The sequence below is a fragment of the Myxine glutinosa genome, chromosome 7 (genome assembly GCF_964187855.1).
Source record: "Myxine glutinosa chromosome 7, kmMyxGlut1.1, whole genome shotgun sequence".
In the NCBI taxonomy this organism is placed as follows: domain Eukaryota; kingdom Metazoa; phylum Chordata; class Myxini; order Myxiniformes; family Myxinidae; genus Myxine; species Myxine glutinosa.
The window spans coordinates 33,105,664-33,133,083 of record NC_136267.1 but is presented as its reverse complement, the minus strand read 5'-3'; the positions used below and the strand labels follow the sequence as shown (position 1 = coordinate 33,133,083).

The window sequence follows — 27,420 nt, the reverse complement described above, 5'->3', positions numbered from 1 at the left end:
TCAATATTCAGTATCTGTGGTACAAATTCTTCTGGCACATAAGCATGGGTGACTACATTGAAGAGCTGGTTACCCTCAACTTCAAATGGATTCCCATGACTAAGTATGGCAGTCTTGATTTGGTCAATTGCATTGTGTTCACGCTTGATGACACTTGGAGAAAGGCCATGGTGCTCACTAATCTCACTTTCCTCGAGTCCAAACTGTCCCTTAAACTCGCAAGACAGATGTGACAGTTCCGGTGCAGCCAAAAAGAATCGTTGTCTGGCATTTGCATTATTTGATATGCCAATCAGACCTGAGTGAACCTTCAGCAATCTGTTCAGATGCTCAACAGCGTGGTCTGCTCCGATCGATACAAATGGGATAGTATTCTTGGTGACTGAGATATTGCCTGCTTCGAGCTCCCTCCATGTCTCTGGATGGCTGGACTTCAGCGCATACATGACAGATATGTACCTTGGCCAGAGCCGCTTGTACTTGATTCTGTCCATGGCGAAAAATATCTTGCTGAGTTCTTCACCGGCTTGAAGATGAAGGTTTAAGTCAGCATCCCGTGAAGCTGCAACGAAATGCAGAATCACCTCTACTCTGTGAAGGTAGTTCATCATGGCCTTAAACATGGCATTCTTTGAGCGGCTGGTCTCCCATTCATGAAGTCTCTCTACCAAGTTCGCATCGATGATGACTTGGAGCAGGCAGTTGCTGGCTTTCTTCACTGATTCAGCTTTCAGGGCTTTGTCATGTTCTCCACAAGCAGTTTGAACCTTATCTGTTGCAACAACGCACACTTCCTTGAGATGCGGATTGTTCTTGAAGAATTCTTCGATTGCCATTTCAGAGAGTGCCACATACGAGTATATGTGAGCTTGTAGCGAGCGTTTGTAATGGGTGCATTTCAGTATCTGTCTTGTAGTTGCAGATACATAAACATCGGCTTCTGTCCAAGCATCATCTATGCCAGAGTTCTCTATGGATGCACCCAGACCTCTCAATGCAGCCATGACAACGTGCAGCTCTCCCAATCTGGGAACAATTATGCCTTTTAAGTCAGGCCGAGCATCCAGTAGCTGAACTACTTTCTCATAGAGGGCCAAGTCACAAGAAATGACAGTTGGGTGATCTTTCCCAACAGCAAGCTCCTTCAATCTGCGACATTGCTCCAGCACAGTCATTAGTGTTGACCACTCAGTGGTACCTCATCCATCCTGTCGTTGGTCCTGCAAATATAATAAAAATTCATTCGCTCAAAACAGAAAATCCATGTTTCAGATTTTTACCCCAAAAGCGTTTTTACCCCAAAACTACTGCTACCATGGCAACCAACAGTTAAAATGCAACATTTCATTATCTTATAAAATCCATTGTTAGCTATTTAAGTGTAATCCATCATCAGTTGGTTATCTTGTATTGTTTAAGAATTCTTTAAATTTAAATTTAGAAAAAAGTGATTTTCACCCCAAATCTGCTGTTTCCATAGCAACCAACAGATTGAAAAAATCTGAAACATCATTTTTTTATTTAAATAGATCCTAAACTTCTCAAAAATCTATAGGTTTGCTACTCTCCAAGAAATTCCGGAGAAATTACACAAGGAACCTGACTATAGGGCCGGCATGTACAAATTGTGTATGACAATTGGGGGAGGGTTATACGGGGACACACGTGCACACACGATTCCCAAGTTATTGTCGATAGAGAAGATTAATAATGAAGATTAGCTGAAAATCAATTTTAAAAATAATAACAGTGCAGAAAAGGAAGGAATGGCTTGAAGTGAAATTGTGAAAGACTTGCTTCTTCCAAACCTTCACACTCAAGACTATTTTATCACTTTTAATCCGTTTTCCTGCCTTTGGAATCAGGATAATACAGTCACGTGAAAAAGTAAGTACACCCCATGTAAACTTTTGACTTTTTCAACATATTTCAACATACAGCTATTTGATCTTCATTTCAACAATATTGATAGACAAAGGTGATATAATATAACAAATATCATGAAACATTTACATTTTGTAGTCCATTGTATAATTTAAATAAACATAAATGCAAATTTCGCATGTGGAAAAAGTAAGTACACCCCTACATTTATCACTACTTCAAATACCTAAAATTAGAATCAGGTGCACCAGCTCAGGTGCAAATAATAATAATAATAATAATAATTCATTTATTTTGTATAGCGCTTTTCCAGAAGCCCAAAGGCGCTTTGACAGAGTGGAAAACATAATGCATAACAATACATGAAAACAACAATTGCAAAAAGACAAGAATCAATAGGGAAATATTTAAAGCAAAAGGAGGGAGAAGGAGAAGAGATAGTCAGGGGTTAAATGCTGTGGGTTGAATGTTGAATGCAGTGTTGAACAGGTGGGTCTTTAGTGATGTTTTGAATGTGGTGAGTGAGGAGGAGTCTCTCATGGTGTGAGGTAGTGAGTTCCAGAGGGTGGGAGCAGCGATGGAGAAGGCCCTGTCCCCCCAGGATCTGAATTTGGTCCGGATGGAGGGGGTCAGGAGGTTGGTACCAGCAGAGCGGAGGTTGCGGGTGGGAGTGTGTCTGGAGAGGAGGTCAGCCAGGTAGGATGGGGCCAGGTTATGGAGGGCTTTGTATGTCAAGAGGAGGATTTTGTACTGGATTCTCTGGGGGATGGGGAGCCAGTGAAGCTTGTAAAGGACGGGGGTGATGTGGTCACAGGTCCGGGAATGGGTGAGTAGACGGGCAGCGGACTTCTGAATGTATTGGAGTTTATTGGTGATTTTTGAGGGTGAACCATGGGACCTACAGGTTTGAGGGTGAACCAAATGATGAGAACATCGTTTGAGAGGTTCTTGGAGGAACCTGTCTTATTTAAACCTCAGATATTTAGTTTGGTTTGCTCTTTGTTGTTGAAGTGTGCGGCGTCACCATGCCTAGATCAAAAGAGCTCTCTGAGGCCTTCAGAAAGAAGGTTATGGATGCCTACGAGTCTGGGAAGGGATTTAAAAAGATCTCCAAACAATTTGAAATCAATCATTCGACTGTCCGGAAGATCATCTACAAGTGGAGAAGATTCCAAACAACTGCCAACTTGTTCAGGCCAGGCTGCCCCAGCAAGTGCAGCCCGAGTGCAGACCGCAAGATGCTGAAAGAAGTCTCTAAGAACCCCAGAATGTCATCATGGGACCTACAGGTAGCTCTTGCCACTGTTGATGTCAAAGTGCACGAGTCTACCATGAGAAAGAGGCTGCAAAAATTTGATCTACTTGGGAGGTGTGCCAGGAGGAAACCTTTGCTGTCCAGAAAGAACATCAGGGCAAGACTAAAGTTTGCCAATGAACACCGAGGCAGAGACCAGCACTTCTGGAACAATGTGCTCTGCACAGATGAGTCAAAGGTAGAGCTATTTGGCCACAGTACCAGAAGACATGTTTGGCGAAAACCAAAGACAGCATTTGACCACAAGAACCTGATACCAACTGCAAAGCATGGTGGTGGAAATATTATGGTTTGGGGCAGCTTTGCTGCATCAGGGCGTGGGCAGCTCACCATCATAGAATCCACTATGAATTCTTCATTGTACCAGAGGGTGCTGGAGGATAATGTGAGGCCATCTGTCGGAAAGTTGAAGCTCAACCGAAGGTGGACCTTGCAACATGACAATAACCCTAAACATACCAGTAAATCCACCAAGGAATGGCTGAAAAGAAAGAAATGGGGGGTTCTGGAATGGCCAAGTCAAAGCCCTGATCTAAATCCCATCGAGATGTTGTGGGGGGATTTGAAACGAGCTGTGCATGCAAGAAAGCCCTCAAACATCGCACAGCTGAAAGCATCATGCATGGAGGAGTGGGCAAAAATTTATCCCAGTCGATGTCAGAGACTGGTAGACAGTTATAAGAAACGCCGACTTCAGGTTGTTTCTGCCAAAGGGGGCAATACCACCTATTAGAGCCAAGGGTGTACTTACTTTTTCCACATGCGAAATTTGCATTGATGTTTATTTAAATTATACAATGGACTACAAAATGTAAATGTTTCATGATATTTGTTATATTATATCACCTTTGTCTATCAATATTGTTTAAATGAAGATCAAATAGCTGTATGTTGAAATATGTTGAAAAAGTCAAAACTTTACATGGGGTGCACTTACTTTTTCACATGACTGTATGTTCAATCACAGCCATTTTTCTGCTGAAAATTTCAAATAATCATTTTGTGTTTAGAAGTGAAAACTTTGAGACAGGAGGCCATTTATCCGATCCTGCCTGTGCACTCTCCACACCCTCAGCTCTCCAACATAATACAGGTAACGTCAAGAGAGAAATTTATCGTGGGGAATTCGGAAGAAATTTATCGTGGCGACTTCGGGAGAAATTTATCGTGGCGACTTCGAGAGGAATTTATCGTGGGGACTTCGGGAGAAATTTATCGTGGGGACTTCGGGAGAAATTTATCGTGGGGAATTCGGGAGAAATTTATCATGGGGAATTCGGGAGAAATTTATTGTGGGGAATTCGGGAGAAATTTATTGTGGGGAATTCGTGGGAAATTTATCGTGGCGACTTCGGGAGGAATTTATCGTGGGGACTTCGGGAGAAATTTATCGTGGGGACTTCGGGAGAAATTTATCGTGGGGAATTCGGGAGAAATTTATCATGGGGAATTCGGGAGAAATTTATTGTGGAGAATTCGGGAGAAATTTATTGTGGGGAATTCGTGGGAAATTTATCGTGGGGAATTCGTGGGAAGTTTATCGTGGGGACTTCGGGAGAAATTTATCGTGGGGAATTCGGGAGAAATTTATTGTGGGGAATTCGGGGGAAATTTATCGTGGGGAATTCGGGAGAAATTTATTGTGGGGAATTCGTGGGAAATTTATCGTGGGGAATTCGTGGGAAGTTTATCGTGGGGAATTCGGGAGAAATTTATCGTGGGGACTTTGGGAGAAATTTATCATGGGGTCTTTTAGCTTTGAAACTCCAGCTTAATGTCCCCATCCAAAGGACAACACCACCTGAGATACAGAGCCGAGCTGGAACTTCATCATAACGGCAGTTTTTATTTAAATCTGCCCCAGACAGGTTTCGAGCAGGAAGTAGACAGTTCATTGGTGATCATAATCCCAGCTGAGCTATCATGCTGCCCATTCTATCGTTCACCTGCAGTATTTGTGCCTATGATCGATTTTTTTTTGAAATAGTTTACAGCAAAGGTCAATGGCACCAAAAAATTAACATAAAATAAAAAAACATAAAGCAGGAAATTAGCACATAAAAGTTACTTCGTTTGCACCAGATGTGGTCCTTTCGCCCTGTCGCTTCATCCTTCCAAGATCCATCCTTACAAATCCTCCTTCCAATCAGCATGTACTCCTCTTTGCATTCATATTCTGCACGTTCACCCTTTTGAAACACCATTTTCCAGTTCGTCAGATCCCCATTGTCTATCCATGCTTGTGGAGGACTGCAGACTTCCCCTGATGGAAACAAGAATATAAGAATTGTCATAATTTCATGAGGAACTAGAACGGCATTCAGTAGAGAGCATACTTCCGCCTGGTGAACAGTTTACGTTTTGCATCCCACTGATAGGCCGGATCTGGATTCGGACCTGAACCACAATCTAATCGGCTTGTTCTCGTCACCTAACCAATTCGTCCACCAAGTTTATTCATAACTCGTCCATAACTTTTTTAAATATCATGTTGTATATCGATTTTCACCTGATCACTCAATGGTGAAGAATCACTTAAAAATTAAATAATTATTGTATCCGAATCCATATTCAGATCTCCACACCAAAATCGAAACGATTAGTCCTTTGCACACAACCAAACCTCTCCACCAAGTTTTGTCCAAATCTGTCCATAACTTTTTGAGATATTAGTCAGGTTCACTCTGTTAACAAATATAATTTCGTTCAAAATTTTGGTAGACGAGCAAAACTATACATTTCTGGAATACTCAGAGCATGAGGAATCCAAAAATTTACGTTTGCATTTCCATAGACACCTTTGCGAAAATAACACTCAGGACAGTGATGAAGATAGTCAGTGTTGTGGAAAACCAATCAGGTCCACACAACTTTAGTCCAACTTGTGGTTTAATTCCATTTAGATCATGACATCATCCTGTAATGCAGGAAATGCAATAAGTATACGATGTGGCATCACATGGGACCATTCATAACATTCAATGCAAGCAAGCTGGATATTCTATGCTGGCGTACCGTTAGCGAGTCTACCAGATGTAACGTGTCACAGGAGAAGTCTCGGAGCACCGTCCGCAGCAGCGGGTCTTATAGTCATGCCCCTAGCGGTGTCAACGAGCAGCGAGCATCACCCCGGGTTCAGTACGAATACGATTTCACTACATTCTCCCCCCCCCCCCCGTCAGAATTATACGGCGGTGCGGCTCGAAGCGAGCGAGCGTCAGCACGAACAGGGTGCGGAACATCAGTCGACCCAACCGTATCGGGCCGGGCGGCGAATTTCTCTGCCAGCACGCGTCCGAAATTCCCCGGGTACGGCATCACGTATCCCTGTGTCCCCGACGTCGGAGGCGCCATCAGGGTCGGGTGACGAAGGGGGTAACTCCAAGCCGTCGGGCCCAGGTAGACCCGGCGAGGGGAGAGTCGGTAGACTTTCGGCGATGGGAGCGTCGGGAGAGGCCATAGTCTCATAGATGGGTTCGGTCAGTCCGTCCGATTCCCTACTCAGGTCGGCGACCCCGCAAGGGGCAAGGTGACGGACGGAGACAGTAGTCTCACGGCCATCAGTCGTCATCACACGAGCATGCTCAGGATTAGCATGGAGAATCTGCACTTTGTCCACTAAGGGGTCGTACTTGCTCGCGCGAACCGCCCGTTTAAGGTAGGCCGGCCCGGGCCCAGCGAGCCAACTGGGCAAAGACCGTATACACCCCGTGCTCCTGGGGTGGTGGAAAAGTCGCTCGTGGGGAGTTTGGTTGGTTGCCGTACACAGGAGAGCCATGATCGAGTTCAACGCCGCAGGTAGCGACCAAGCCCATTTATCGAGGCCCCGGCCGAGGGTCCGGAGGTTGAGCATGACGGCCCTCCAGATAATCCCGTTGAAGCGTTCGATCTGCCCATTAGCCTGGGGTCTGTACGGTGTGGTGTAACTAGAAGCAATGTTATTTTGGAGCAGATAGCCGCGCACCTCCAGAGACAAGAAGACCGCACCCCGGTCGGTATGGACATAGGCCAGGTACCCGAACATTGAGAACAAGTTCTGTAAGCATCGCATCACCGTGGCAGCAGTCATGTCCGCGCACGTATAAGCAAAGGGGAATCGCGAGTACTCATCGACGATAGTGAGCAGATAGCGAGAGCCGCTCGACACCGGCAATGGGCCCTTGAAATCCATCGCCAAGCGTTCCCACGGTCGCATAGCCTTAACCAGAGTCCCCATGGGAGGGTTATAGAAACGTGGTTTGATTTCCGTGCAGATAGCGCAGTCGCGACAGATACGGCGGATATCGTCAATCGAGTATGGGAGATTGCCACGCCGCACAAAATGAGCGAAACGCGTTACGCCGGGATGGCCCGCAGTGGCATGCAGCACCCGTAGGCCCTCCAAAGAGGTGATACCCGCGCATGTAGCCGGTCGTGATAAGGCATCGGCGGCCCGGTTATCCTTCCCCGGGCGATATTTGATGGTGTAACAGAAGTCCGCGAGTTCGATACGCCAGCGAGTGATTTTCTCATTCTTAATGCGCTGGGCGTGTAAGGTGTCGTACATGAACGCAACGCTTTGCTGGTCCGTGATGATTTGGAAGCACCGCCCGAGTAAGTACGGGCGCCATCGCCGAATAGACTCGACGATCGCATACGCTTCCTTTTCGACGGACGAGTGTCTCCGCTCAGCGGTGGTAAGAATCCGTGAAAAGAAAGCCACGGGACGCCCCCCTTGGGAGAGGGTCGCCGCGATGGCCTGATCCGAGGCGTCACTTTCGAGGACGAAAGAGCCGCTCTCGTCGATTGTCGCCACGGCGGCTCGGGCGATGTCGGCCTTAAGGCCTTCAAAGGCCGCCAATGCGGCCGGACTCAGTGGGAAGGTGTCGCAGGCCACGAGGGGGCAAAGTTTCGCGGAGAAATTTTGCACCCATTTGGAGTAATGGGCGAATAGCCCGAGGGCATGCTTCAGGGACGCCCGATCACAGGGAGGGGCCATGTCGAGCAAAGGTCGCAGACGCTCCTTATCCGGAGCGACAGAGCCATGGGTCACGGTGTACCCCAGAAGATCTATCGTGCGTAGGGAGTATTGGCACTTATCCTCGTTAATAGTTAAGTGATACCTCTGCGCGACCTCAAGGAAGCGCTTCAGATTAGCATCATGGTGCCCTTGGTCATATCCACAAACCGTAAGATTATCGAGGTAGACGAAAACATCGGTTAAGTGCTCCCGCGCAATGAGGTCATCCATGGCCCTCTGGAAACAAGCGACCCCGTTCATTACCCCAAAAGGCAATCGCGTAAATTGGTACAACCGCTGCCCCGACTCAAAAGCGGTATAGATACGATCCGCCCTAGAGATAGGGATCTGGTGGTACGCACTACGGAGATCGAGAGTGCTATAGACAGAATATTGGGACACCTGTTGCACCAGCGCGTCCATCCCCGGAAGGGGGTAGGCATCCAGCTGTGTAAAGCGGTTAATCGTTTGGGAATAGTCGATTACCATGCGTCTGCGGTGGGCCTCGCTGCGCACCACCAAGACCTGGGCGCGCCACGGCGACCTGCTAGGTTCTATGATGCCGTCTTTCAAGAGCTGAGCCGTTTCGTCCGCAATGAATTGCATGTCTGCGCGAGAGTAGCGCCGTGATTTCACCGCGACAGGGGTACAGTCGGAGGTTAGATTGGGGAACAGCGAAAGCGGCTGGATGTCCATTTGCGCTAGGGCGCACACCGCAAGCGCGTCGTCCGCCCCCACAACAAGCGTGTCAGGCCCACCAAACTCCATTACCAGACGTCCATGCAGCTTAAGAAAATCGTGTCCTAACAGAATATCAGCACATAAAGCGGGTAAAACCATAAGGTGTACATCAGGAAAAACCCGTCCCTTTAGCACGAGTTTCAATCGGCATTCCCCCTTCGTGCTGAGTCGAAGCCCCTGGGAAGCCATGAAGATCCGTCTCGTAGACCTCCAGATCCGCTATCCATGCCTGAGCACAAGTCGCTGGTCGATAAAACTATCCGTAGACCCTGTATCCACCAAGGCCCGAACACAATGGCCTTCGACCATGAGGGGAATAAGGGCTTGAGCCAGGCCAGACGAGGCTGCTGGGAGTGGGACTGAACCCCCCGAATGGGTCGGACAAGCCTCGCGGGTGGATCCTATGCCCGCAGCAGTTTTGCGGTCGTGGCCGGAGTATGCGTTGTCCATGGGGAATCCATTAATGCCATCAGAGGGCTTTCTCAAGCATTCCGGTGTTTCGCGATTCAAAATCTGACAATTCTGACGGGAAAAGGCCTCCGTAGTATTTGAAAACGCCTTTTGACACTTTTGGCAGGAAAAGGCCTCCGTAGTATTCGAAATCGCCTTTTTCCGTGGTGAGGGCCACCGTTAGCTCGTGGACGACACGAGGAGAACGTTCCGCTGGGGCTTGGCGAGGCTTCAAAGCCCCTTGCGTGGCCCGGAGTTTGGTCAAGGACACGTACTTCGTGCCCGATTGAGGATGAGACTGTGGTGGCTGTCCGGTGACGCCCGCCAAGGACGTCTGAGCGCCCAGGGGCCCGCAGAAAGGGGCCCTCCCCTTCAAAGACGGGTAAGGCGCCGGGTTTCGGGCTCGGCTCGCAGGCTCCGCAGTGAGCCCATTCAAGGTCGCCGCGACCACGCGACCGCGACCGCGCAATTCAATGAGCCGCGAGCCGCGTGCCGTTTTCCTGCACACTGTCGCGTAATGTCCCTTTTGCGAGCACAAATGGCATATAGCGTCTCGTGCCGGACACACGGGCCGGGCATGGCGTGGCCCCCCACAGAAAAAGCATGCGGCCCCGCGTAAGGCCTTGGGTCTGGCCGTAGCAGCAGCCGTCAGGACTGGGTCTTCCTCCGGAGCATCCCGGAGTTCCGTGAGCTGGTCCGCGTCCTCGGCGGTAGCACTCTCCGGCCGGGCGTGTAGTGTAGTGCCCGCCAAGAGGCGCGTGCGATCATAGGTGTTCGATTGCATCCGCGCTTCGGTGTATACTTTCCCTTGCTCGAGTGCCGTAGCGAAGGTCAGGTCGGTCTTCTCTAGGAGCTTGAGCCTTAGTTCCTGGGAGGAGACCCCTGCAATAAAGGCATCTAAAAGAAGATCATCCTGAGACTGCACGGGAGTCCGTGGCTCCTTGATGCTGTACAGCAAGAGCTGCCGGAGCTCCTGGGCGTAGTGGTCCATCGCCTCGTTGGGTTGCTGACGTTGCGTTAGCAGCAAATATCGTGCATACACCGGGCTTTTTTCCTTTATGTACAGCCGTTTGAGTTCCGCGATCGAGAGGTCATACGTCGCGAATTGAGCGATGGAATTGTACACCTTGTAGTCGATTTTTGAATGAAGCGTTGCTAGCTTCGCGGCAGCCGTCGGCGCGGTCTCAGGCTCCTCGAAACGCTTCTCCAATGTTCTGAGCCAGTGCTTCAGTTGCAAGCCACCATCCGGGGCTTGTGGATCGGCGCAGAATACGGCAACCGCCAGCGTCTTGTTGCCAGCCATGTCAGTAGATATAAATGGAATTAAGTGTTGTGGAAAACCAATCAGGTCCACACAACTTTAGCCCAACTTGTGGTTTAATTCCATTTAGATCATGACATCATCCTGTAATGCAGGAAATGCAATAAGTATACGATGTGGCATCACATGGGACCATTCATAACATTCAATGCAAGCAAGCTGGATATTCTATGCTGGCATACCGTTAGCGAGTCTACCAGATGTAACGTGTCACAGGAGAAGTCTCGGAGCACCGTCCGCAGCAGCGGGTCTTATAGTCACGCCCCTAGTGGTGTCAACGAGCAGCGAGCATCACCCCGGGTTCAGTACGAATACGATTTCACTACAGTCAGGTTCACTATGTTAACAAATATAATTTCGTTCAAAATTTTGGGAGATTAGCAAAACTATACATTTTTGAAATCTTCAGAGCATGGAGAATCCGAAAATCAATGTTGGCATTTGCACAGACACCTGCATTGCCGCCATTTTGGATTTTCAAAATGGCCGCCATAAAATACATATTTTGCGCTATCTCGGCTTCTAGTCAACCTAGAGACTTAATTAAATATGCTAATCCTATGTTTTCTGGGTTAAGGAATCCAATAAAGGCCTCAAAATAGTGCTCAGGATTATAGAAAAGCAACAAACAAAGGTAATTGAAAACCATTGTCTTTATATTTGTGATATAACTGTATTACATAATACATGATATTGCAAGTCCTTTGAAGTTATAGGTATGGGTTTATAAAGCAAGAAAGCAGCCTTGTTAGTATCAGATTGAACTATAAGTCCTATACACAGGATCTACTCGGTCTACACCATTCAGGAATTTGCTTTTACAGATCTTCATCACTGTCCTGAGGGTCATTTTCGCAAAGGTGTCTATGCAAATGCAAACATTAATTTTTGGATTCCTCATGCTCTGAGTATTCCAGAAATGTATAGTTTTGCTAATCTACCAAAATTTTGAACGAAAAAACATAGTGAACCTGACTATATCCTGCTATTTGTCGGTTTTGGCCCAAGATCACCCAATGGTAAAGAATCACTTTTTAAAATTATAGTAGCCGAATCCGGATCTTCACTAAAATCGAATCATTTCGTCCTTGTCATATGCCAAATTTCCTCAAAATCCATCTCTAACTTTTTGAGATATCCTGCTATGTATCGTTTTTGGCCCGATCTCCCAATGGTGAAGAATCACTTATAATTAAATAATTATCATATCCGAATCCATATTCAGATCTTCACCAAAATCGAATTGAATCGGCCTTGTCACACACCCAACCGCCCCACCAAGTTTCGTCCAAATCCGTCCACAACTTTTTGAGATATCCTGCTATGTATCGTTTCTGGCCCAATCACCCATTGGTGAAGAATCACTTTAAAAAGTCTACTAGCCGGATCCGAATCCAGATCTTCACCAAAATCTAATCATTTCATTATTGTCACATACGCCATCTCTCTGCCAAATTTCATCGGAATCCTTCCACAACTTTTTGAGATATTTTGTTCACAGACAGACAAACAGGGGTGAAAACATAACCCCCATCCACCTTTCGTGACAGATGTAATTAATTATCATGTCGTGTCCCTGGGGTTAAGACCCCAAGAGGACGAATGACGTCTGATGACCGTTCTGGGAATGACCAAAACAAGCTTTACACCGAGGCATATACCCAACTTGGCGGTATTAACTTTTCGCGAGCACTGGAAGGTTTAAGGCCTTAGCTGATCGGAAAACATGCAGGGGTTAATCCAAACCCACAAACACGAAGACGGGACAGCAAAATCCACAATACAAGGAAAGTAAAATTCGACAAATAATGATTTAATGATAATAAATGCAAATAACAATGAAAGGTGAGGTAAAAACTAAAATTCCTAAATAAGGGACCCTCCACTCAGTCTTGTATACAAACAAGGGGAAAACACAAGTAAAAATAAATTGGTATTTATAGTGCCGGCACTTAGCGTTGTTCAAGCGAGGCTGTCAAATATATTCGGCAGCACAAAGGGGCCTGCAGCCGTGCGCGGGAGAGATGCACACAATGGCACGGAGCTCCTCTCCATCTCGCTACGGACGTGAAGGGATTGCGTTTGGCCTGTCCTCTCGCACTCTTGTCTCCTTCCAACCGACGCGCCAAGAGCTCCAGAACGTCTCCGCAAGCACACACGAGGCCAAAAAGCGACCGTTTGCTCGCGTGACCGAGGCAAGTGTTACAGATTCGTCACTTCCATCTTTGTGGTTGTCATCCACTTGAAGCAATTTTTAGTTTCATGTACTATTATTGTTACAGTTTGAGTGGGAAATGGAGATAACTGTCTTCAAAGGTAAAATATAATGTCTCAGAAGGAAAACGAGATGGGTGAGGGCGAAACCGGAAGAAGAAGAAGAAGAAGAAGAGGCGGATCGAGTGATATCGGGAAAGGAAGGCCTGTCTGCTTTGAGAGGTCGAGCGGACGCTGGTGGACATTGGTCACGAGCGAATATTGGTTTCCACGGGAAAGGGATTCCTGTGACAGTGTCGTTATTGCTGTGGCAAATAAACCTGCGTGACGGGTTTTGCTTTTGGTTCCGAAAGTGAATCATCGCTGGAGAGCAGGTACGCCTCCATTACGGACCCGTCCGCCATTTCACCTCACACCAGCCATTCGCCTGGTTCTCGTGTGTGTCGTGGATTTCCCTTGGGAACTCGCGGTTCTTCGCGGTTCTCCGCTTTGGAGCCGCTGATCGTTCATGTCAGCGTCATTGTCTGGTGAACTGAAGGTGTGAATTCCCAGTCACCTTTTGGGTGAACTTTTACCGGACCGACGTCGGCCCGACACTTCACCAAGCGGCTCGTCTGCAGTGTCGACTGTTCGCCGTTCTGGGTTCAGGTATCAGTACGACCTTTTCTTGTGATCGCGAGAGCCAAGGGGATCGAATTTGGCCTGGTATCGTGACACAGTGACTTTGGGGGATGTTACCGATTGCTCACGTGGGAATACCGTGAGTTATTGATTCAGGAAATTGGTGGTACCATCATAGAAATTATATGGTGTTTGCTGTGCAAGTGAGGTTTTCTTGAACGTGCGTTACTTGTTATTATTGTGTGGTTTTAATACAACACTTGGTTTTTGTAACAATTGATTGGTGCAGTTTCACCATTGGTCATTGGCACACATAATAGCACATCTTTCTGCCGTGACACCTTTCGGGGCTCGGAGGTACACCGTGGCCGGGGTTTGGGGAGGAGCAAGTAACAGAAATTGGGAGCTCGTCCGGGATAGAATTCCCTAACATTCCCAAAATTCCCAAATTTGGAATTTTCTAAAATTCCCAAATTTGTATTTCTAAAAATTTGAAATTTTTGTGTGAAGGTTAACAGGTGCTAACTAATAGTCACAATGGTGTTTGAAGTACAAAAGTTTGCGACGTCCCCTAACGAGGCACAATTCCAGGCGTTAAAAAGATCGGAACTTATGATATTGGCCAAATATTATAACTTGGAGTTCCGAGTGGTATGAAGAAAGCAGAGATTCAGACATTGGTGGTGGAGTCTCTTGTGGGACAAGGAACATGGGAAGATGTAGCCTTGGATTGGTTACCCGAGGAAAAAGGAAATGCGGAGCCCCCGGAAAATGGAGATGCAACTGCAGAGCCAGGAAAGGTTAAAAGAGTTGGAATGGAAAGCCGAGGAAAGAAGAGCAAAGGAAAGAGCAGAACAGGAACGAGAACTCGAGGAAAGAAGAGCACAGGAAAGGAGAGCTGAAAAGGAACTCGAGGAGAGAAGAGCAGAGGAAAGGAGAGCTGAAGAAGAAAGAAGAGCAGAGGAAAGAGCAGAGGAAAGGAGAGCTGAAGAAGAAAGAAGAGCAGAGGAAAGAGCAGAGGAAAGGAGAGCCGAAAGGGAGTTAAAGGAACCTGACATGGAGTATCAGAAGGAACTTAAACTCAAGGAGCTGGAATTACTGGGAGAACGGAGAGAAGTAGTATCCATGCCGGCTAGTTCGACAACTAGTGAGAACTCTTGGGATGTTGGTAGGCATGCGAGGCTGGTTCCACCCTTCAATGAAAAGGAGGTAGCCAAGTTCTTTTTACATTTTGAGGTGGCTCAAATGCTAAAATGGCCTGTGGGGTCCTGGACTATGTTAGTGCAAAGTGGACTGGTGGGTAAAGCTCAAGATATATTTTCTGCTTTACCGATTGACCAATGTGCAGATTATGAGATAGTGAAGAAAGCCATTCTCAAAGCCTATGAATTGGTCCCTGAAGCTTACCGGCAAAAATGCAGGAATGCCAGGAAGAGGGAGAGTGAGACCCATGTGGAGTTTGCCAGAATGAAGGAAACCATGTTTGATAGATGGTGCGACTCGAAATAGATTGGGAAAGACTTCAACCTGTTACGACAATTGATCTTGGTGGAGGAATTCAAGCAGTTTGTCCATGTGGACATTAAAGTACATCTGGAGGAAAAGAAAGTACCAGAGTTGGATGAGGCAGCAACCGTGGCAGATGACAATGCCTTGACACACAGGATGGGGCTCCACAAATCTAACTTCCCGCCTAGAGTTAGCCAGGGGAGTTATGGAAAATCAGGTTCGGAGAACAGATTTTCATGGAGACGGCCTAGAGAGGACTATGGGGACAAATCTGATACCGCGACTTTTAGGGGTCAAAAGACTACAGTTCCAAGACAGACTTATCTTCCGGGGGGCCCGAGGCAGACCACGAGTTTTTCCTCCGGGCCTACATGCACTTTTTGCAAGTGGAGGAGTGGGAAGTTCGAACTTGATCTGTAACTTATCATGAGGAAACCATGTGCCAAGTTTGAAATCATTAGCATCAAGAGTTTAGAAAAAAAGTCCGGAAAACTGTTCTTTGCGTGAAGGACAGACAGACAGACTGACAGACTGACAGACTGACGGACTGATAGACTGATAGACTGATAGACTGACAGACTGACGGACTGAGGGACTGAGGGACTGACGGACTGACGGACTGACGGACTGACGGAATGACGGACTGACGGAATGACGGACTGACAGACTGATGGACGGAGGGACGGCGTGCAAACCTGTAGTCCCCTCCGGTGTCACCGGTGGGGGACTAATAAAAGAATGAGGGAACCGAACGAGACATTCAATGAACGTTAACACAGACGTGCACGGGATGCTGAGCAATAAAGACTTTGGAAGGTAATGTGTGCTCAGCAAACATATTGTTACGGACGCAGTTAATGATGTTATTTTACCGAGCGGTGGTATTACCGCGACCGAACAGTTATTCCCCGACTAACCCGATTCAACCCCAAACGTTGGCCGTATCGCACCGCAGCTGCTCAATATGGAAAACTCTAAAGCAGGGGCGGGCAACCCCCGGCCCGCGGGCCACATCCGGCCCGCGAAGGCTTAGCGTCCGGCCCGCCACCCTGCTAGGCTTTATTATTGCAATCCGGCCCGCAGACCTCCCAGTAAAACTCATATCATTTGTAAATGTAAGAGTTTATATTTAGCCGGTCTGAATTCAAGAAAGGGACATTTTGTCTTCAGCACCGTCCTCTTCCGGAAGACATGCGCACGGGGAACTGTCTTGCCTAGACACCGCCTGCTTGCTGATAGGCGGTCTTTTCAAATCAGCCGGCATGTGATACGGACGTCCTTCCGATTCAGTCAGCTTGCGACAAACGTTGGTGTCTGGGACAAATAACTTGCAACAAAGAGGTAAGCGACGCAGAGTTCTCTAAACCTATTTCAATTTTCACTTTCTTTCAATTTGCTTTGTTTTGTTTGTTAGAACATGTTATTATCTTTCATTTGCTGCGTTTAAATAATTTTATTCTCCCTTTTTATTTGTAAAAATAAAAATATAACGAACTTTCTATTTGTAAAGAAAAAAAAAATATAACGAACTTTCTGTTTGTAAAAGAAAAAAGAAATTGACGAACTTTTGTTTAAAAGGAAAACGAAATTGACGAACTTTTGTTTAAAAGGAAAACGAACTCTTTAAAAAAAAAAGTATGCAGACTGATTCATTTCCTGTATTTCAGTTTTACGGTGAAACTGTGTCATATTCAGCGTTGGCCACGTGCGTGCAAAATAAATACATTCATCTGTACAATTCGTCTTCCGAGATTTTTTGTGCCCCAGATTGCTTGCTGTTACATCATTTATTCATTGCTGATATACCTAATTTTCTTCCTTTTCAGCTCATCATGTCTGCGACCCAGCGTGTTAAGAAGAGGAAAGTGGACCTCGAGCGTCGGATCTTCAACCCTGAGTGGGAGAAGTACTTCTTCATCGAGCGCTTTGGACAGGCCCAGTGCCTCATATGCTTGAAGACTTTGGCTGTCCTAAAAGAGTACAACGTGCGCCGCCACTGGGAGACAGAGCACCGCTCGTCAAACTTCGCGTCGGTGTCTGCCACCGAAAGGAAGGACGCCATGGTTAGACTATCAGGCAACTTGGAGAAACAAACTTCACTCTTCCGCAAGCAGAATACTGAGGCCGAAAAGGTGACGTGCGCCAGTTATGAAGTCTCCCGCATCCTTGCTCGCCGAATGAAGCCATTCGCGGATGGGGACTTCATCAAGGAATGCCTCCTCGCTGTAGTGGACTCCGTCTGTCCAGAGCAGCGTTCCGCCTTTGAGAACGTGAGCCTTTCGTCCCGCACCGTTCGTCGCCGCATCGAGGATATGTCGGAAAACGTGCACGACTCACTCAAAACACGCAGCTCAAATTTCGTCGCCTTTTCCCTCGCTCTGGATGAGAGCACCGACACAAAGGACACGGCCCAGCTGTCCGTTTTCATCCGTGGCGTCACCGCTGACTTTCAAGTGTGTGAGGAATTCCTCCAGCTTGTCCCGCTGCGCGACACCACCACTGGGAAAGACATCTGCGACGCCGTGCTTCTGTGTGTTGATCAGCACTCCCTGGACCTCTCCCGTCTTGTGTGTGTGACGACCGACGGTGCCCCGTACACGAAGTCTCACCTTCGCTCCCAACTCTCGGACCGCCACCTCAATGACATTCTTCTGTTGTCTACCTCAACCATCGAGCCAGACATGGAAATACTTCTTCATGGCAAACAGCACCAGCAGTCTCATTGATTTGTAGAGTGTTCAATGCAATTTTTGTACAATCTATTCATGTAAACAAAATATAGTAATTCTGAGATTTCGTTTTTCACTCCGGCCCGCGATCTCCTTCCAAAAGTCTCATCTGGCCCTCACTCTGAAAAGGTTGCCCGCCCCTGCTCTAAAGCGACCGAATGCAAAGAGGAAGAAGACGTACAGAAGAGTAACTGGGTTTATTATTTACACATATAATCAAGAAGAAAGCAGTCACGTTTATTTACAGGCACATGAGACGCAGGTGACACAGTGAAATCTTTAGCTTATACAAGCTTAATTACCTACCCAGGACAGAACAAACAAAGACGACTCACACGGGGAATGATGACAGGAATTGGCTGGAAGGAGAGGAAAGTCCACTGGGTCCGGCAGCACGATCCGCACGTTGGGCAGCCGCCGTTCCTTCGCGGCCCTGCTCCAAACTGCCGTCCAGGCCTCACGCTGCTGTGGCTGCAGTTTCGGTGGCTCCAGCTGCAGTAAATGCAGTTTCGGTGGCTCGAGCTGCAGTAAATGCAGTTTCGGTGGCTCGAGCTGCAGTAAATGCAGTTTCGGTGGCTCGAGCTGCAGTAAGTGCAGTTTTGGTGGCTCGAGCTGCAGTAAGTGCAGTTTCGGTGGCTCGAGCTGCAGTAAGTGCCGTTTCGGTGGCTCGAGCTGCAGTAAGTGCAGTTTCGGTGGCTCGAGCTGCAGTAAGTGCAGTTTCGGTGGCTCGAGCTGCAGCTCAACTCTGGACTTCTCTCGGACTCAACTCAAAGCGCCTCTCTTGGACCCAACTGCTTGGACTCCCTCTCGTCTGGGTTGTAAAAGCTCCTCTCTTCGGGAAACGCCCTGCCGTGGGTTATATAGGCCCCGCCCCTCAACCTTTTCGAACCTCCCCGATCGCTCTTCCTCCGCCCTCTCTAGCCAAACCCCTGGCTCATGGTTGGTCGAGTGGGGCTGGCTCACTCCTCCCCTCTATGACGAGGTGGAGACGCGCCTTTCTTCTCCGACCCTGCCTCGTGGCCAATGGCGGATGAAGAGATAACCGCCCAAAATGCAGTTGGCCATCGAAACGAAATGAAAGGGGACCTATTCTTATTTCACTTGGTACAATGGAGTATTTAAGTTAATGGGAGACAAGGCCTTACCCTAAGACACATAATAAGATATAAGCTATCGAACAGGGGTATTCTATGATTTGCTGTGGTGTGGATGCTTTATGGACTAATTATGGGACGCCCTTTGACCTTTACACAGCTCCGGAGGCAGGAGGCGCAGAATAAACAATAATAATAATAAAGCACACAATAAAAAAAATACAGTCCTCATATCCGCAACAATATACAAGAGCAGCTGTAATTAATCCGGATGAAGTATCCGATAATATTGTTTAAGATCATCATTGTGGCCTGAGTCTGATGACGTCACCATGCGTGTACTGTTCTGCGAAACATTTCACAAATGAATGAACAGGACAAGGGGCGAATTTACACTGTGTTGTTCCAAGAGAAAGGTCAATTACCTCTAATATTTGCCGTACCTGCTCGCTTGGAACAACTGGCGGAGTGAGTGTTGGAGAGCAGTGAAGGGCAGAGAGGAGTGGGAAGGGAGTGAGGGGAGAGGAGTGGGAAGAGAGGGGTGGGGAGGAGTTGGAAGGGAGTGAGGAGAGAGGAGTAAAGGGAAGAGAGGAGTGGGGAGGAGTTGGAAGGGAGTGAGGGGAGAGGAGTAAAGAGAAGAGGAGTGAGGAGTCCAGTGAAGAGAGGAGTGGGGAGGTGTTGGGAGGGAGTGAGGGGAGAGGAGTAAAGGGAAGAGAGGAGTGGGGAGGTGTTGGAATGGAGTGAGGAGAGAGGAGTTTGTTTGTTTGTTTTTTTTGTATACAAGATCGAGGCTCGTGAAAGAGCGAACATTAATCACACAGAAAGACAAACCGACAAATAAAACATATAACATCGGGAGCGGTAGACAAGATGGGGAGAGAGGGGGAAGGACACAAACACAACATTTGAGAGCAGGGACCGAGAGACATGGAGACATCGAGAGATCTGAAAGAGGGCGAGGGCTTTGGGGGGGGGGGGCATGGGAAGGGGGCGGTGGGAGAGGTATAAAACATATGGACACTGCCAGGACTTCCAGGAAAGAAGTTGGAATTTCAAACAAGGTGGATCTGGGGTGAATTAGCGGGGGTAGAAAAGATCAAGGTTTTGGATTGGGGAAGATAAGAGATGGTGGTGAACAGCTGTTTTAAAGACCTGGAGGGAGGAGTGGGATTGAAGGGAGTGAGGGAGTTTGTTCCAGAGGCGGGAGAAAAGAGGAATGAAAGAGTGAAGGTGAGCAGAGAGCCGAGATTTCGGCAGTTTAACCATCAGAGGGTTGCTGGCAGATCTTGTGCGACCTGTAGGAATATTTGGGGGACAGAGCACAGAGAGAGCTGGGGGTGCAAGGCCGGAGAGGAGTCGGTAGAAGACAGAAAGACCACCTACCTGCCTGCGGTGAGTGAGTTAAAGGCCCTCAGAGATAGCTTCATCGCGGGAGATTCCAATAATTCTGAAAGCTTTGGTTTCAACAGCGTGAAGCTGAGCTAGGTGTGAGGCAGGAGCACCGGCCCATAGGGGAGAACAGTATTCCATTGAGCTGCGGATGAAAGCCTTGTATGTGGTGAGGAGCTCAGGTGTACCGAGGAAGGACTTCGCACGACGGAGGATGCCCAGTCGGCGACTGGCTTTGGAGGCCAGCTTGGAAATGTGGTTTTCCCAAGAAAGATCATGGCAGATAGTGAGACCCAAAAGCTTGAGCGACAGAACTTCTTGGAGAGGATTGTTGAGAAAGTAGATGGGAGGGTTGTCCAGTCGATCTTTTCAGAGAGACATAGTAAGAGTGTGAGATTTGTCAGGATTGAAAGACATGTTCCACTTGTTTGCCCAGTCTGTGATTTTGTCCAAGTCTTCAGAGAGTGAGGAGGCTGCAGACTGCCGATCTGAGGGAAGAGGAATGGAGCGGCAAAGAGTGGAGTCATCAGCAAAGAGATAGAGAGGATTTTCAAGAGAGTCAGAGAGATCATTGATGAAGACCAGAAAAAGCACGGGGCCCAGAACACTGCCTTGGGGAACTCCAGCCTGAACAGGAGGAGGAGATGAGAGAAACCCATTCAGGGCCACACGTTGATGACGACTAGAGAGGAAGTCCACCAGCCATGCGTGGAGATTTCCATGGATACCAAAGGAGGAGAGTTTGGTGAGCAGAGCGGGGTGTCAGACCGTGTCGAAGGCACGTGATATGTCGAGGGAGACAGCTCTAATTTCCTGTTTGGCATTGAGGACCTCCATCCATTGTTGAGACAGCAGAAGCAGCATGTCCAGAGTAGAGTGGCCTGGTCTGAAACCAAATTGATGATCAGAGATCAAGCCAATGGAGAAGAGGAAAGATTTCATATCCGAAGCAATGATGGATTCCATGACTTTGCTGATAATTGGGAGAAGGCTGATTGGTCTGTAGTTGATAGGATCTGTTTTTGCACCTTTTTTGTGCATAGCGGTGATGTTGGCTGATTTCCAAGCAGATGGCAGTTGACCTTGAGCAAAAGAGAGGGTGAAGAGAACAGAGAGAGGGTGAGATAGAGCGGCAGAGCAGGATTTTAGGACCCGTGGGCTGATGCCGTCGGGTCCAGTTGCAGAATCAGAGTCGAGGGTTGACAGAAACTTTTCCACCTTATCAGGAGGAAAGGACACGGAGTCCAGGAGTTGCAGGGTACGACTGGGTATGGTGGGTACAGAGAGGGATGGGTTTGGGACACAAGATTTAGAGGCAAACACAGAGTTGAGGCATTCAGCTTTTTCACGTGCGGAGTCAGCTGTGTAGCCGTTTGAGGTAATGGAGGGGATGGAGGGGGAACAAACACCAGAAACGGATTTGACCAGACGCCACCAGGATTTGGAAGAGGGAGACAGATAAGAGAGTTCGGTCTTGAGAACGGAGAGATATTGTTTCCTGGCTCTCCTGAGGGTGGCCACACACTTGTTTCGGGCTTTGTGAAAGGAAATTAGATTTCCTTCCGTTGGATTTGCTTTCCAGGAGATGAAGGCAAGTTGTTTCTGGGCAACAGCCTCACCACAAGATTCCGTGTACCATGGACGGGAGGAAGGGTATGACAACTGAAGACGAGATGGGATAAATCTGTGCATGAGAGAGAGCAATTTACTTTGGAAGAATTCCCAGGATGAGTTTATGTCAGAGGTGGTAGAGATGGGAGACCAGTCCAGATGATTGATGGCTGCTTGAAGACCGTGCCAGTTGGCCTGAGTGAAATGCCAGACTCGTCGACGCTGAGCAGGCTCCCTGAGGATGGTCAGAGAGATGTCCACTTTAACAAGGACATGATCAGATGATCCGATTGGAGCAGAAGAAGAGCAGCAGACATTTTCAGGGAAGTGAGTCATAACCAAGTCCAGAAGAGAAGATGTTCCGTTGACTGAGATCCGGGTCGGGAAATTGACAGATTGTGTCAGTCCCAGTGAGTCGCAGAAGTCCTTTGCTGAGGAGCCATGGCTGGTGAGAGAGGTACCCACACCCAGCCAACTGGCATGATGTCAGTTGAAATCACCACATATGAGGAAGAGAGAGTTGGGATGAGTAGATAGAAGTTGGTCCATATTATCAGACAGCGAGATGTAGATGGAGTCATCACTGTTTGGTGGACGGTACAACACACATATGAACAAGAGGTGGGAGCGAAGGGGAAGCCGTAGCCAGAGGTATTCTGGGGGTGAGGTGGAGAGAGTGCAGTGCAGGGCGAGTGAGGAAGAGAGTTTTTGATAAAGATAGCAACCCCACCTCCAGGACGAGGCTCAGGTCTATCATACCGGAGGAGGGAGTAGCCCGGGAGAGATACTAAGGAATCAGAGACATCATAAAGGAGGAAAGTTTCTGTTAAGCAGATCACGTCTGGTTTGACAGAAGCAACCTGTATGGAGAGATCAGTTAAGTTTGAACGAAGGCCCCGGATGTTTGAGGTCCATACCGTTAATGAAGAGGAAGGGGGAGCATCAGATACAGAACAGGGGGGAGGAGGGGTAGGGTAAGATGTGGAAGAGGTGGAAGAGGTAGGGAGAGCTGTTGAAGGTGTGTCAGAGATTTCAGAATAGCTCGGAGAAAGGGAAGGATGGGGTGGACAAAAGGTTTGATGGTGATTGGGTGAGGCACAATGAGGTGTTATTTGAGGAGGGGGAAGAGCGAGGCAGAAGGTTGGGGAGATGGAGGTGAGAGTTGGAAGGGGGAAGAAGCGGGGAGGACGCTTTGAGGAGGGGGAGTGAGAGGGGGGAAATTGAGAAGCAATGAGGGTGGGGAGATTTGAAGGGGAGGGGTGAGGGGGGAGTTTGGGAGTGAAGGGACAAGGGGAGGGATTTGAAAGGGATGGGATATGGGGGAGATTTGGAGGGGAGGGGTGAGGGAGGAGTCTAGGAGGGGAGGGGCGAGGGGGCGTCTTGGCGGGGAGGGGTGAGGGGGTAGTTTAGGAGGGAGGGGGCGAGGGGGGAGATTTGAAAGGGATGGGTGATGGGGAAGATTTGGAGGGGAGGGGTGATGGGGAAGATTTGGAGGGGAGGGGTTATGGGGAAGATTTGGAGGGGAGGGGTGAGATTGGATTTTAGAAAGTGTACGATTTATGGGAAACGAACATTTATTGCAAAATGAGTTTCTTGTGACCTTCAAGTTAAAAATACGTTTAAGGACGCTGGATGGAGGATGGAGTGCAGGAGAGTTTAGGGAATGTAGAAAAAAGGCACTATAGGAGATGGATATTTTTTTTGGGATGAATTGATTTGGTGAGCAAGTTGAAAGCAGCCTTTTAAAGAAGAAGAAGAAAAAGGTGTTATAAAATATGACGGAATACATAACTTGAGGGGAGAAACATTCTCCGCAGAAGGAGAAACATTGAAGGTTAATAACAGTGAAAACTATCTGGGGAAATGGGGGAGAAACACGTGGTCGAAGAACGAACGAACGAATAAGAATGAATAAACGAATGAGAACAGAGAAGGAAATTTTTTTTTTTTTTTTTTTTTTTTTTGAGTTGAGATTTACACAAGGAAGTAGGATATGGGTGAAAAGACTGGGAATACAGAGAACGAAAGTTATTGGATCACAAACGATGGACCGCTGAGAGAAAAACAAAGCCTCAAGGTTGTACAGTGTACACTGTACAAGGCCTCAAGACACGACACGAATTAACACGATTTTCAATACAGGTATGAAAGATTTGCACCGAAAAATCTTCGTCGGGACACAATATACGTACAACACCATAAATAAATACAGTTTTAACGAAAATACAAATGGGAACAATCACTTAACTTCGATTTCAAATCGTTCGCGACGCGGCAATGGCCTTGCTCGCGACACGGCAAACAGACGATCAATTTATGAAAGATAAACACCGAGAAACAACCAAAGTTGCACACAATAACTTCACACACCGAAAGATAAATACAGTTTCGACAAAATACAATTGTGAACAGACTTAACTTCGAAAAACGTGGAGACCGTGTGGAGCTTCGAAAATACCTCCCACCGTCTCCGAGATCTCGCGAGATCTCTCGTGAGGAGTTGGAAGGGAGTGAGGAGAGAGGAGTGAAGGGAAGAGCGGAATTGGAAGGAAGTGAGAGGAGTAAAGGGAAAAGAGGAGTGGGGAGGTGTTGGAAGGGAGTGAGGAGAGAGGAGTGAAGGGAAGAGAGGAGTGGGGACGTGTTGGAAGGGAGTGAGGGGAGAGGAGTAAAGGGAAGAGAGGTGTGGGGAGGTGTTGTAAGGGAGTGAGGGGAGAGGAGTAAAGGGAAGAGAGGAGTGGGGAGGTGTTGGAAGGAATTGAGGGGAGAGGAGTAAAGGGAAGAGAGGAGTGGGGAGGAGTTGGAAGGGAGTGAGGGGAGAGGAGTAAAGGGAAGAGAGGAGTGGGGAGGTGTTGGAAGTGAGTGAGGAGAGAGGAGTAAAGGGAAGGGAGGAGTGGGGAGGTGTTGGAAGGGAGTGAGGGGAGAGGAGGAAAGGGAAGAGTGGAGTGGGGAGGAGATGGAAAGCAGTGAAGGGGAGAGGAGTAAAGAGAAGAGGAGTGAGGAGGCGGAGGAGGAGTTGGAGAGGATTGAGGGGGAGAGAGGCGTGAAGTGACGGGGGAAAGGTTGGGGGGGGAAGGGGGGAAGAGGAGATGAGCGATAGGTAACATATTATGTGAAGTAAATAAATTGTGTAGATTACATCATTTGTGGATCTGATGAATTGGCATCAATCATTTTGTAAAACTGAATGTGCAGCATCAAACTCAAGATGTCCAAATGTCACACACGTCCACGCCCGTGGGATTCGCACTGGTGCCCCCACTAGTATATATATATATATATATATATCACACAAAGACAACACATGAGAGTATACATATGAAGAAGATTTTGTTTTGTAATCCTACCAAAGAGGGCCGACTGGCGGCCTTTAACTCAGTACAGCGAAATTGCTAAACCCACGGGGCTATGACATTTTATGTCTTTTTTTATCCTCACCAGAGGAGAGGGTATTGTATGTGAGTCCATTTGTCTGTCGTCTGTTTGTTTGTCTGTTTTTTTGTCACCGGTCTACAGGTCACAATTCCAAACCGAACGTCACGAAACTTCACCGAGTTGTAGACGTCGTCACAATTGAGAAGCTTATTGATTTTGAGGTCAAAGGTCATCGGTCATCTGGAGGTCAAATTTCTAAAATCACCATTTTTTATCCGATTGACTTGAAAATTGAACAGCATTTGCACATTGAGTCATTAAAGAGGGAAACTAACTACTTTTGAGGTCAAAAGGTCAAAGGTCAATTCAAGGTCAACTTTCCAAAATCATCATTTTTCATCTGAAAAATCGTCACTTTTCATCCTGTTGACCCGAGCTTTGATCAAGATCGTCAATTTTAATCTTGACGAAATGGACAATTTGCTGTATCAATGAAAAACTTTTGGGGACGGGGGTGGGGGGGGCGGATTTTGCACTCCACATGACGTCTTCTTGTTTGTTTGTCCACACAGAATAAATATGATTTTCTCTGCAACCGTTGGTCCGATTGACAGAAAATTTTCACCATAGGTGCAACTCCACCTGTAGAATTGTTTTATGATAATTATGACGTCATCGGTCACGTGGTTCGGCCGCCATCTTGGAAAAACCGAAAAACTTTTCACCTCTATATCTCCGAAAGCGCTGAATAGAAAAAATTGAGACATGGCTCATTGTAAAGAACTCTCCATGGGGAATAAGATATGTTAATGATGATGTCATAGGTGCCTCCATTATGACGTCATAATTCAACAAGTACAAAACTTCATCCGATCAAGATGAAATTTATTGAGCATAATCTAGGAATAAATTCGTTTAGAAAAAAATAATGATGACGTCATCGGTCACGTGGTTCGGTCGCCATATTTGTTTTAACACTAAAGCCTTAAAAACCACTGAAAATACATCCTGGCGAGGGTCTGCAATCTCTGATTGCTCCTTGTTTTCCTTGTTGAAGGGTGCCATCGGATATCTCACATCTGCAAACGAAGGCAGGTTCTGTGCTTCTGAAGCATTCTCATGGCAAGGTTTACAATGGGTGTTTTGGTATTTCCTCCCAGCAGTCGTCAGCACATGGAGTTGGAATTTGATCAAACTGCTGGTGACAATTTCCTGCTCCATAGGAAAGACACACTGGGATCTTTGTCGTGCACAAGCACAACCAACGCTGACAGAAGAGTCCGTCCAAAGGCAACTGTCACATCCAATTGACGGCACACTCGTGACTGCAACACCATTCTTTAGCAACACCTGGAATGACATTTATCAAGTTGGGAATCACACCCAGACGAGACAGTGAAAAGCCCAACACATCGGAGCTGCATTGTCAGCCTTAAAATAATTTCTGTGTAAAATTCAGGAATGTCTGTCCTGAAGGAAATGCCCCTTTCAAAAGACATACTGTGTAAATAACCCTCCTGGAAGAGTTACCTTTTTGGGGAATCGAGTACAAACAGGTAAAATGGTTACTACTGAGATGTCCTGTTATTACGTGCTAAGTGTTGGTGGTACGTTCATAAAGGATTACTGGGAAGAAGACAAAGAAAGGAGTTTAGGAGATTGAACCTGACCTTGTCCATAAACAGAGTTGAAGAGAATCACAAAGCAGTATGTCCACAGCCCCTCCATTTTTATCCTGTTCCACAAGATCCGTCTCCGCAGCGTCTGTTTTATGCTCTTCCTGAACCCTCTTTATACCCACCTCTCCCTTAACCCTTTTATCCCGAGGTTTGGAAAACGAAATTAATGAACCCAAACTCCTGGCAATGATATCAACTCTCCAAATCACCCTGTTTGCACAAGATTAGATGTTTAATGGTTAACCATAAAATAATGGTAACTTGTTTCATGGGAAGCTCATGACGAATTCCTGTTTTCTTGAATTGTTCCAGATATTCCATGTTTTTCCTTGTTTCATTTTTCAGGTGCATATTGTTCATTCAGGAAAAGACAAACAACCCACAATCAATCTTGCAAACGTTTCTTTTCCCACGAAATCCCCAACACGAGTTCCATTGAAATGAACTTCACCGCAGGAGGAGACCATTCGCCCCCATGAAGCCTGCGCAATG

The 27,420-nt window shown here is 47.3% G+C and overlaps 1 protein-coding gene and 1 long non-coding RNA gene across 16 annotated transcripts in view; both read right to left on the bottom strand.

Moving 5' to 3' along the window:
* Positions 1-27,075, bottom strand: part of LOC144892916 (coagulation factor XIII B chain-like) — a 199,118-nt gene extending 172,043 nt beyond the window's left edge. For 13 of the 15 annotated variants that reach the window (XR_013624040.1, XR_013624041.1, XR_013624042.1 and 10 more), the window contains exons 1-2: positions 26,920-27,075; positions 5,268-5,462 (exon numbers count right to left, since the gene is read on the bottom strand). Coding sequence is in view for 11 of the 15 variants with exons in the window: in XM_078781402.1 (XP_078637528.1) it covers positions 5,268-5,462; positions 26,920-26,977 (253 nt within the window). In the remaining 4 variants the exon portion in view is untranslated. The remainder of the gene's footprint in view (positions 1-5,267; positions 5,463-26,919) is intronic. The other 2 variants (XM_078781409.1, XM_078781410.1) reach the window with 1 other exon arrangement.
* LOC144892917 (uncharacterized) lies at positions 26,118-26,899 on the bottom strand. Its single transcript, XR_013624044.1, has 2 exons — positions 26,780-26,899; positions 26,118-26,599 (listed from the first exon to the last, which is right to left on the bottom strand). It is a non-coding gene; the product is annotated as an uncharacterized LOC144892917 (long non-coding RNA).
* Positions 27,076-27,420: the final 345 nt, after the last annotated feature.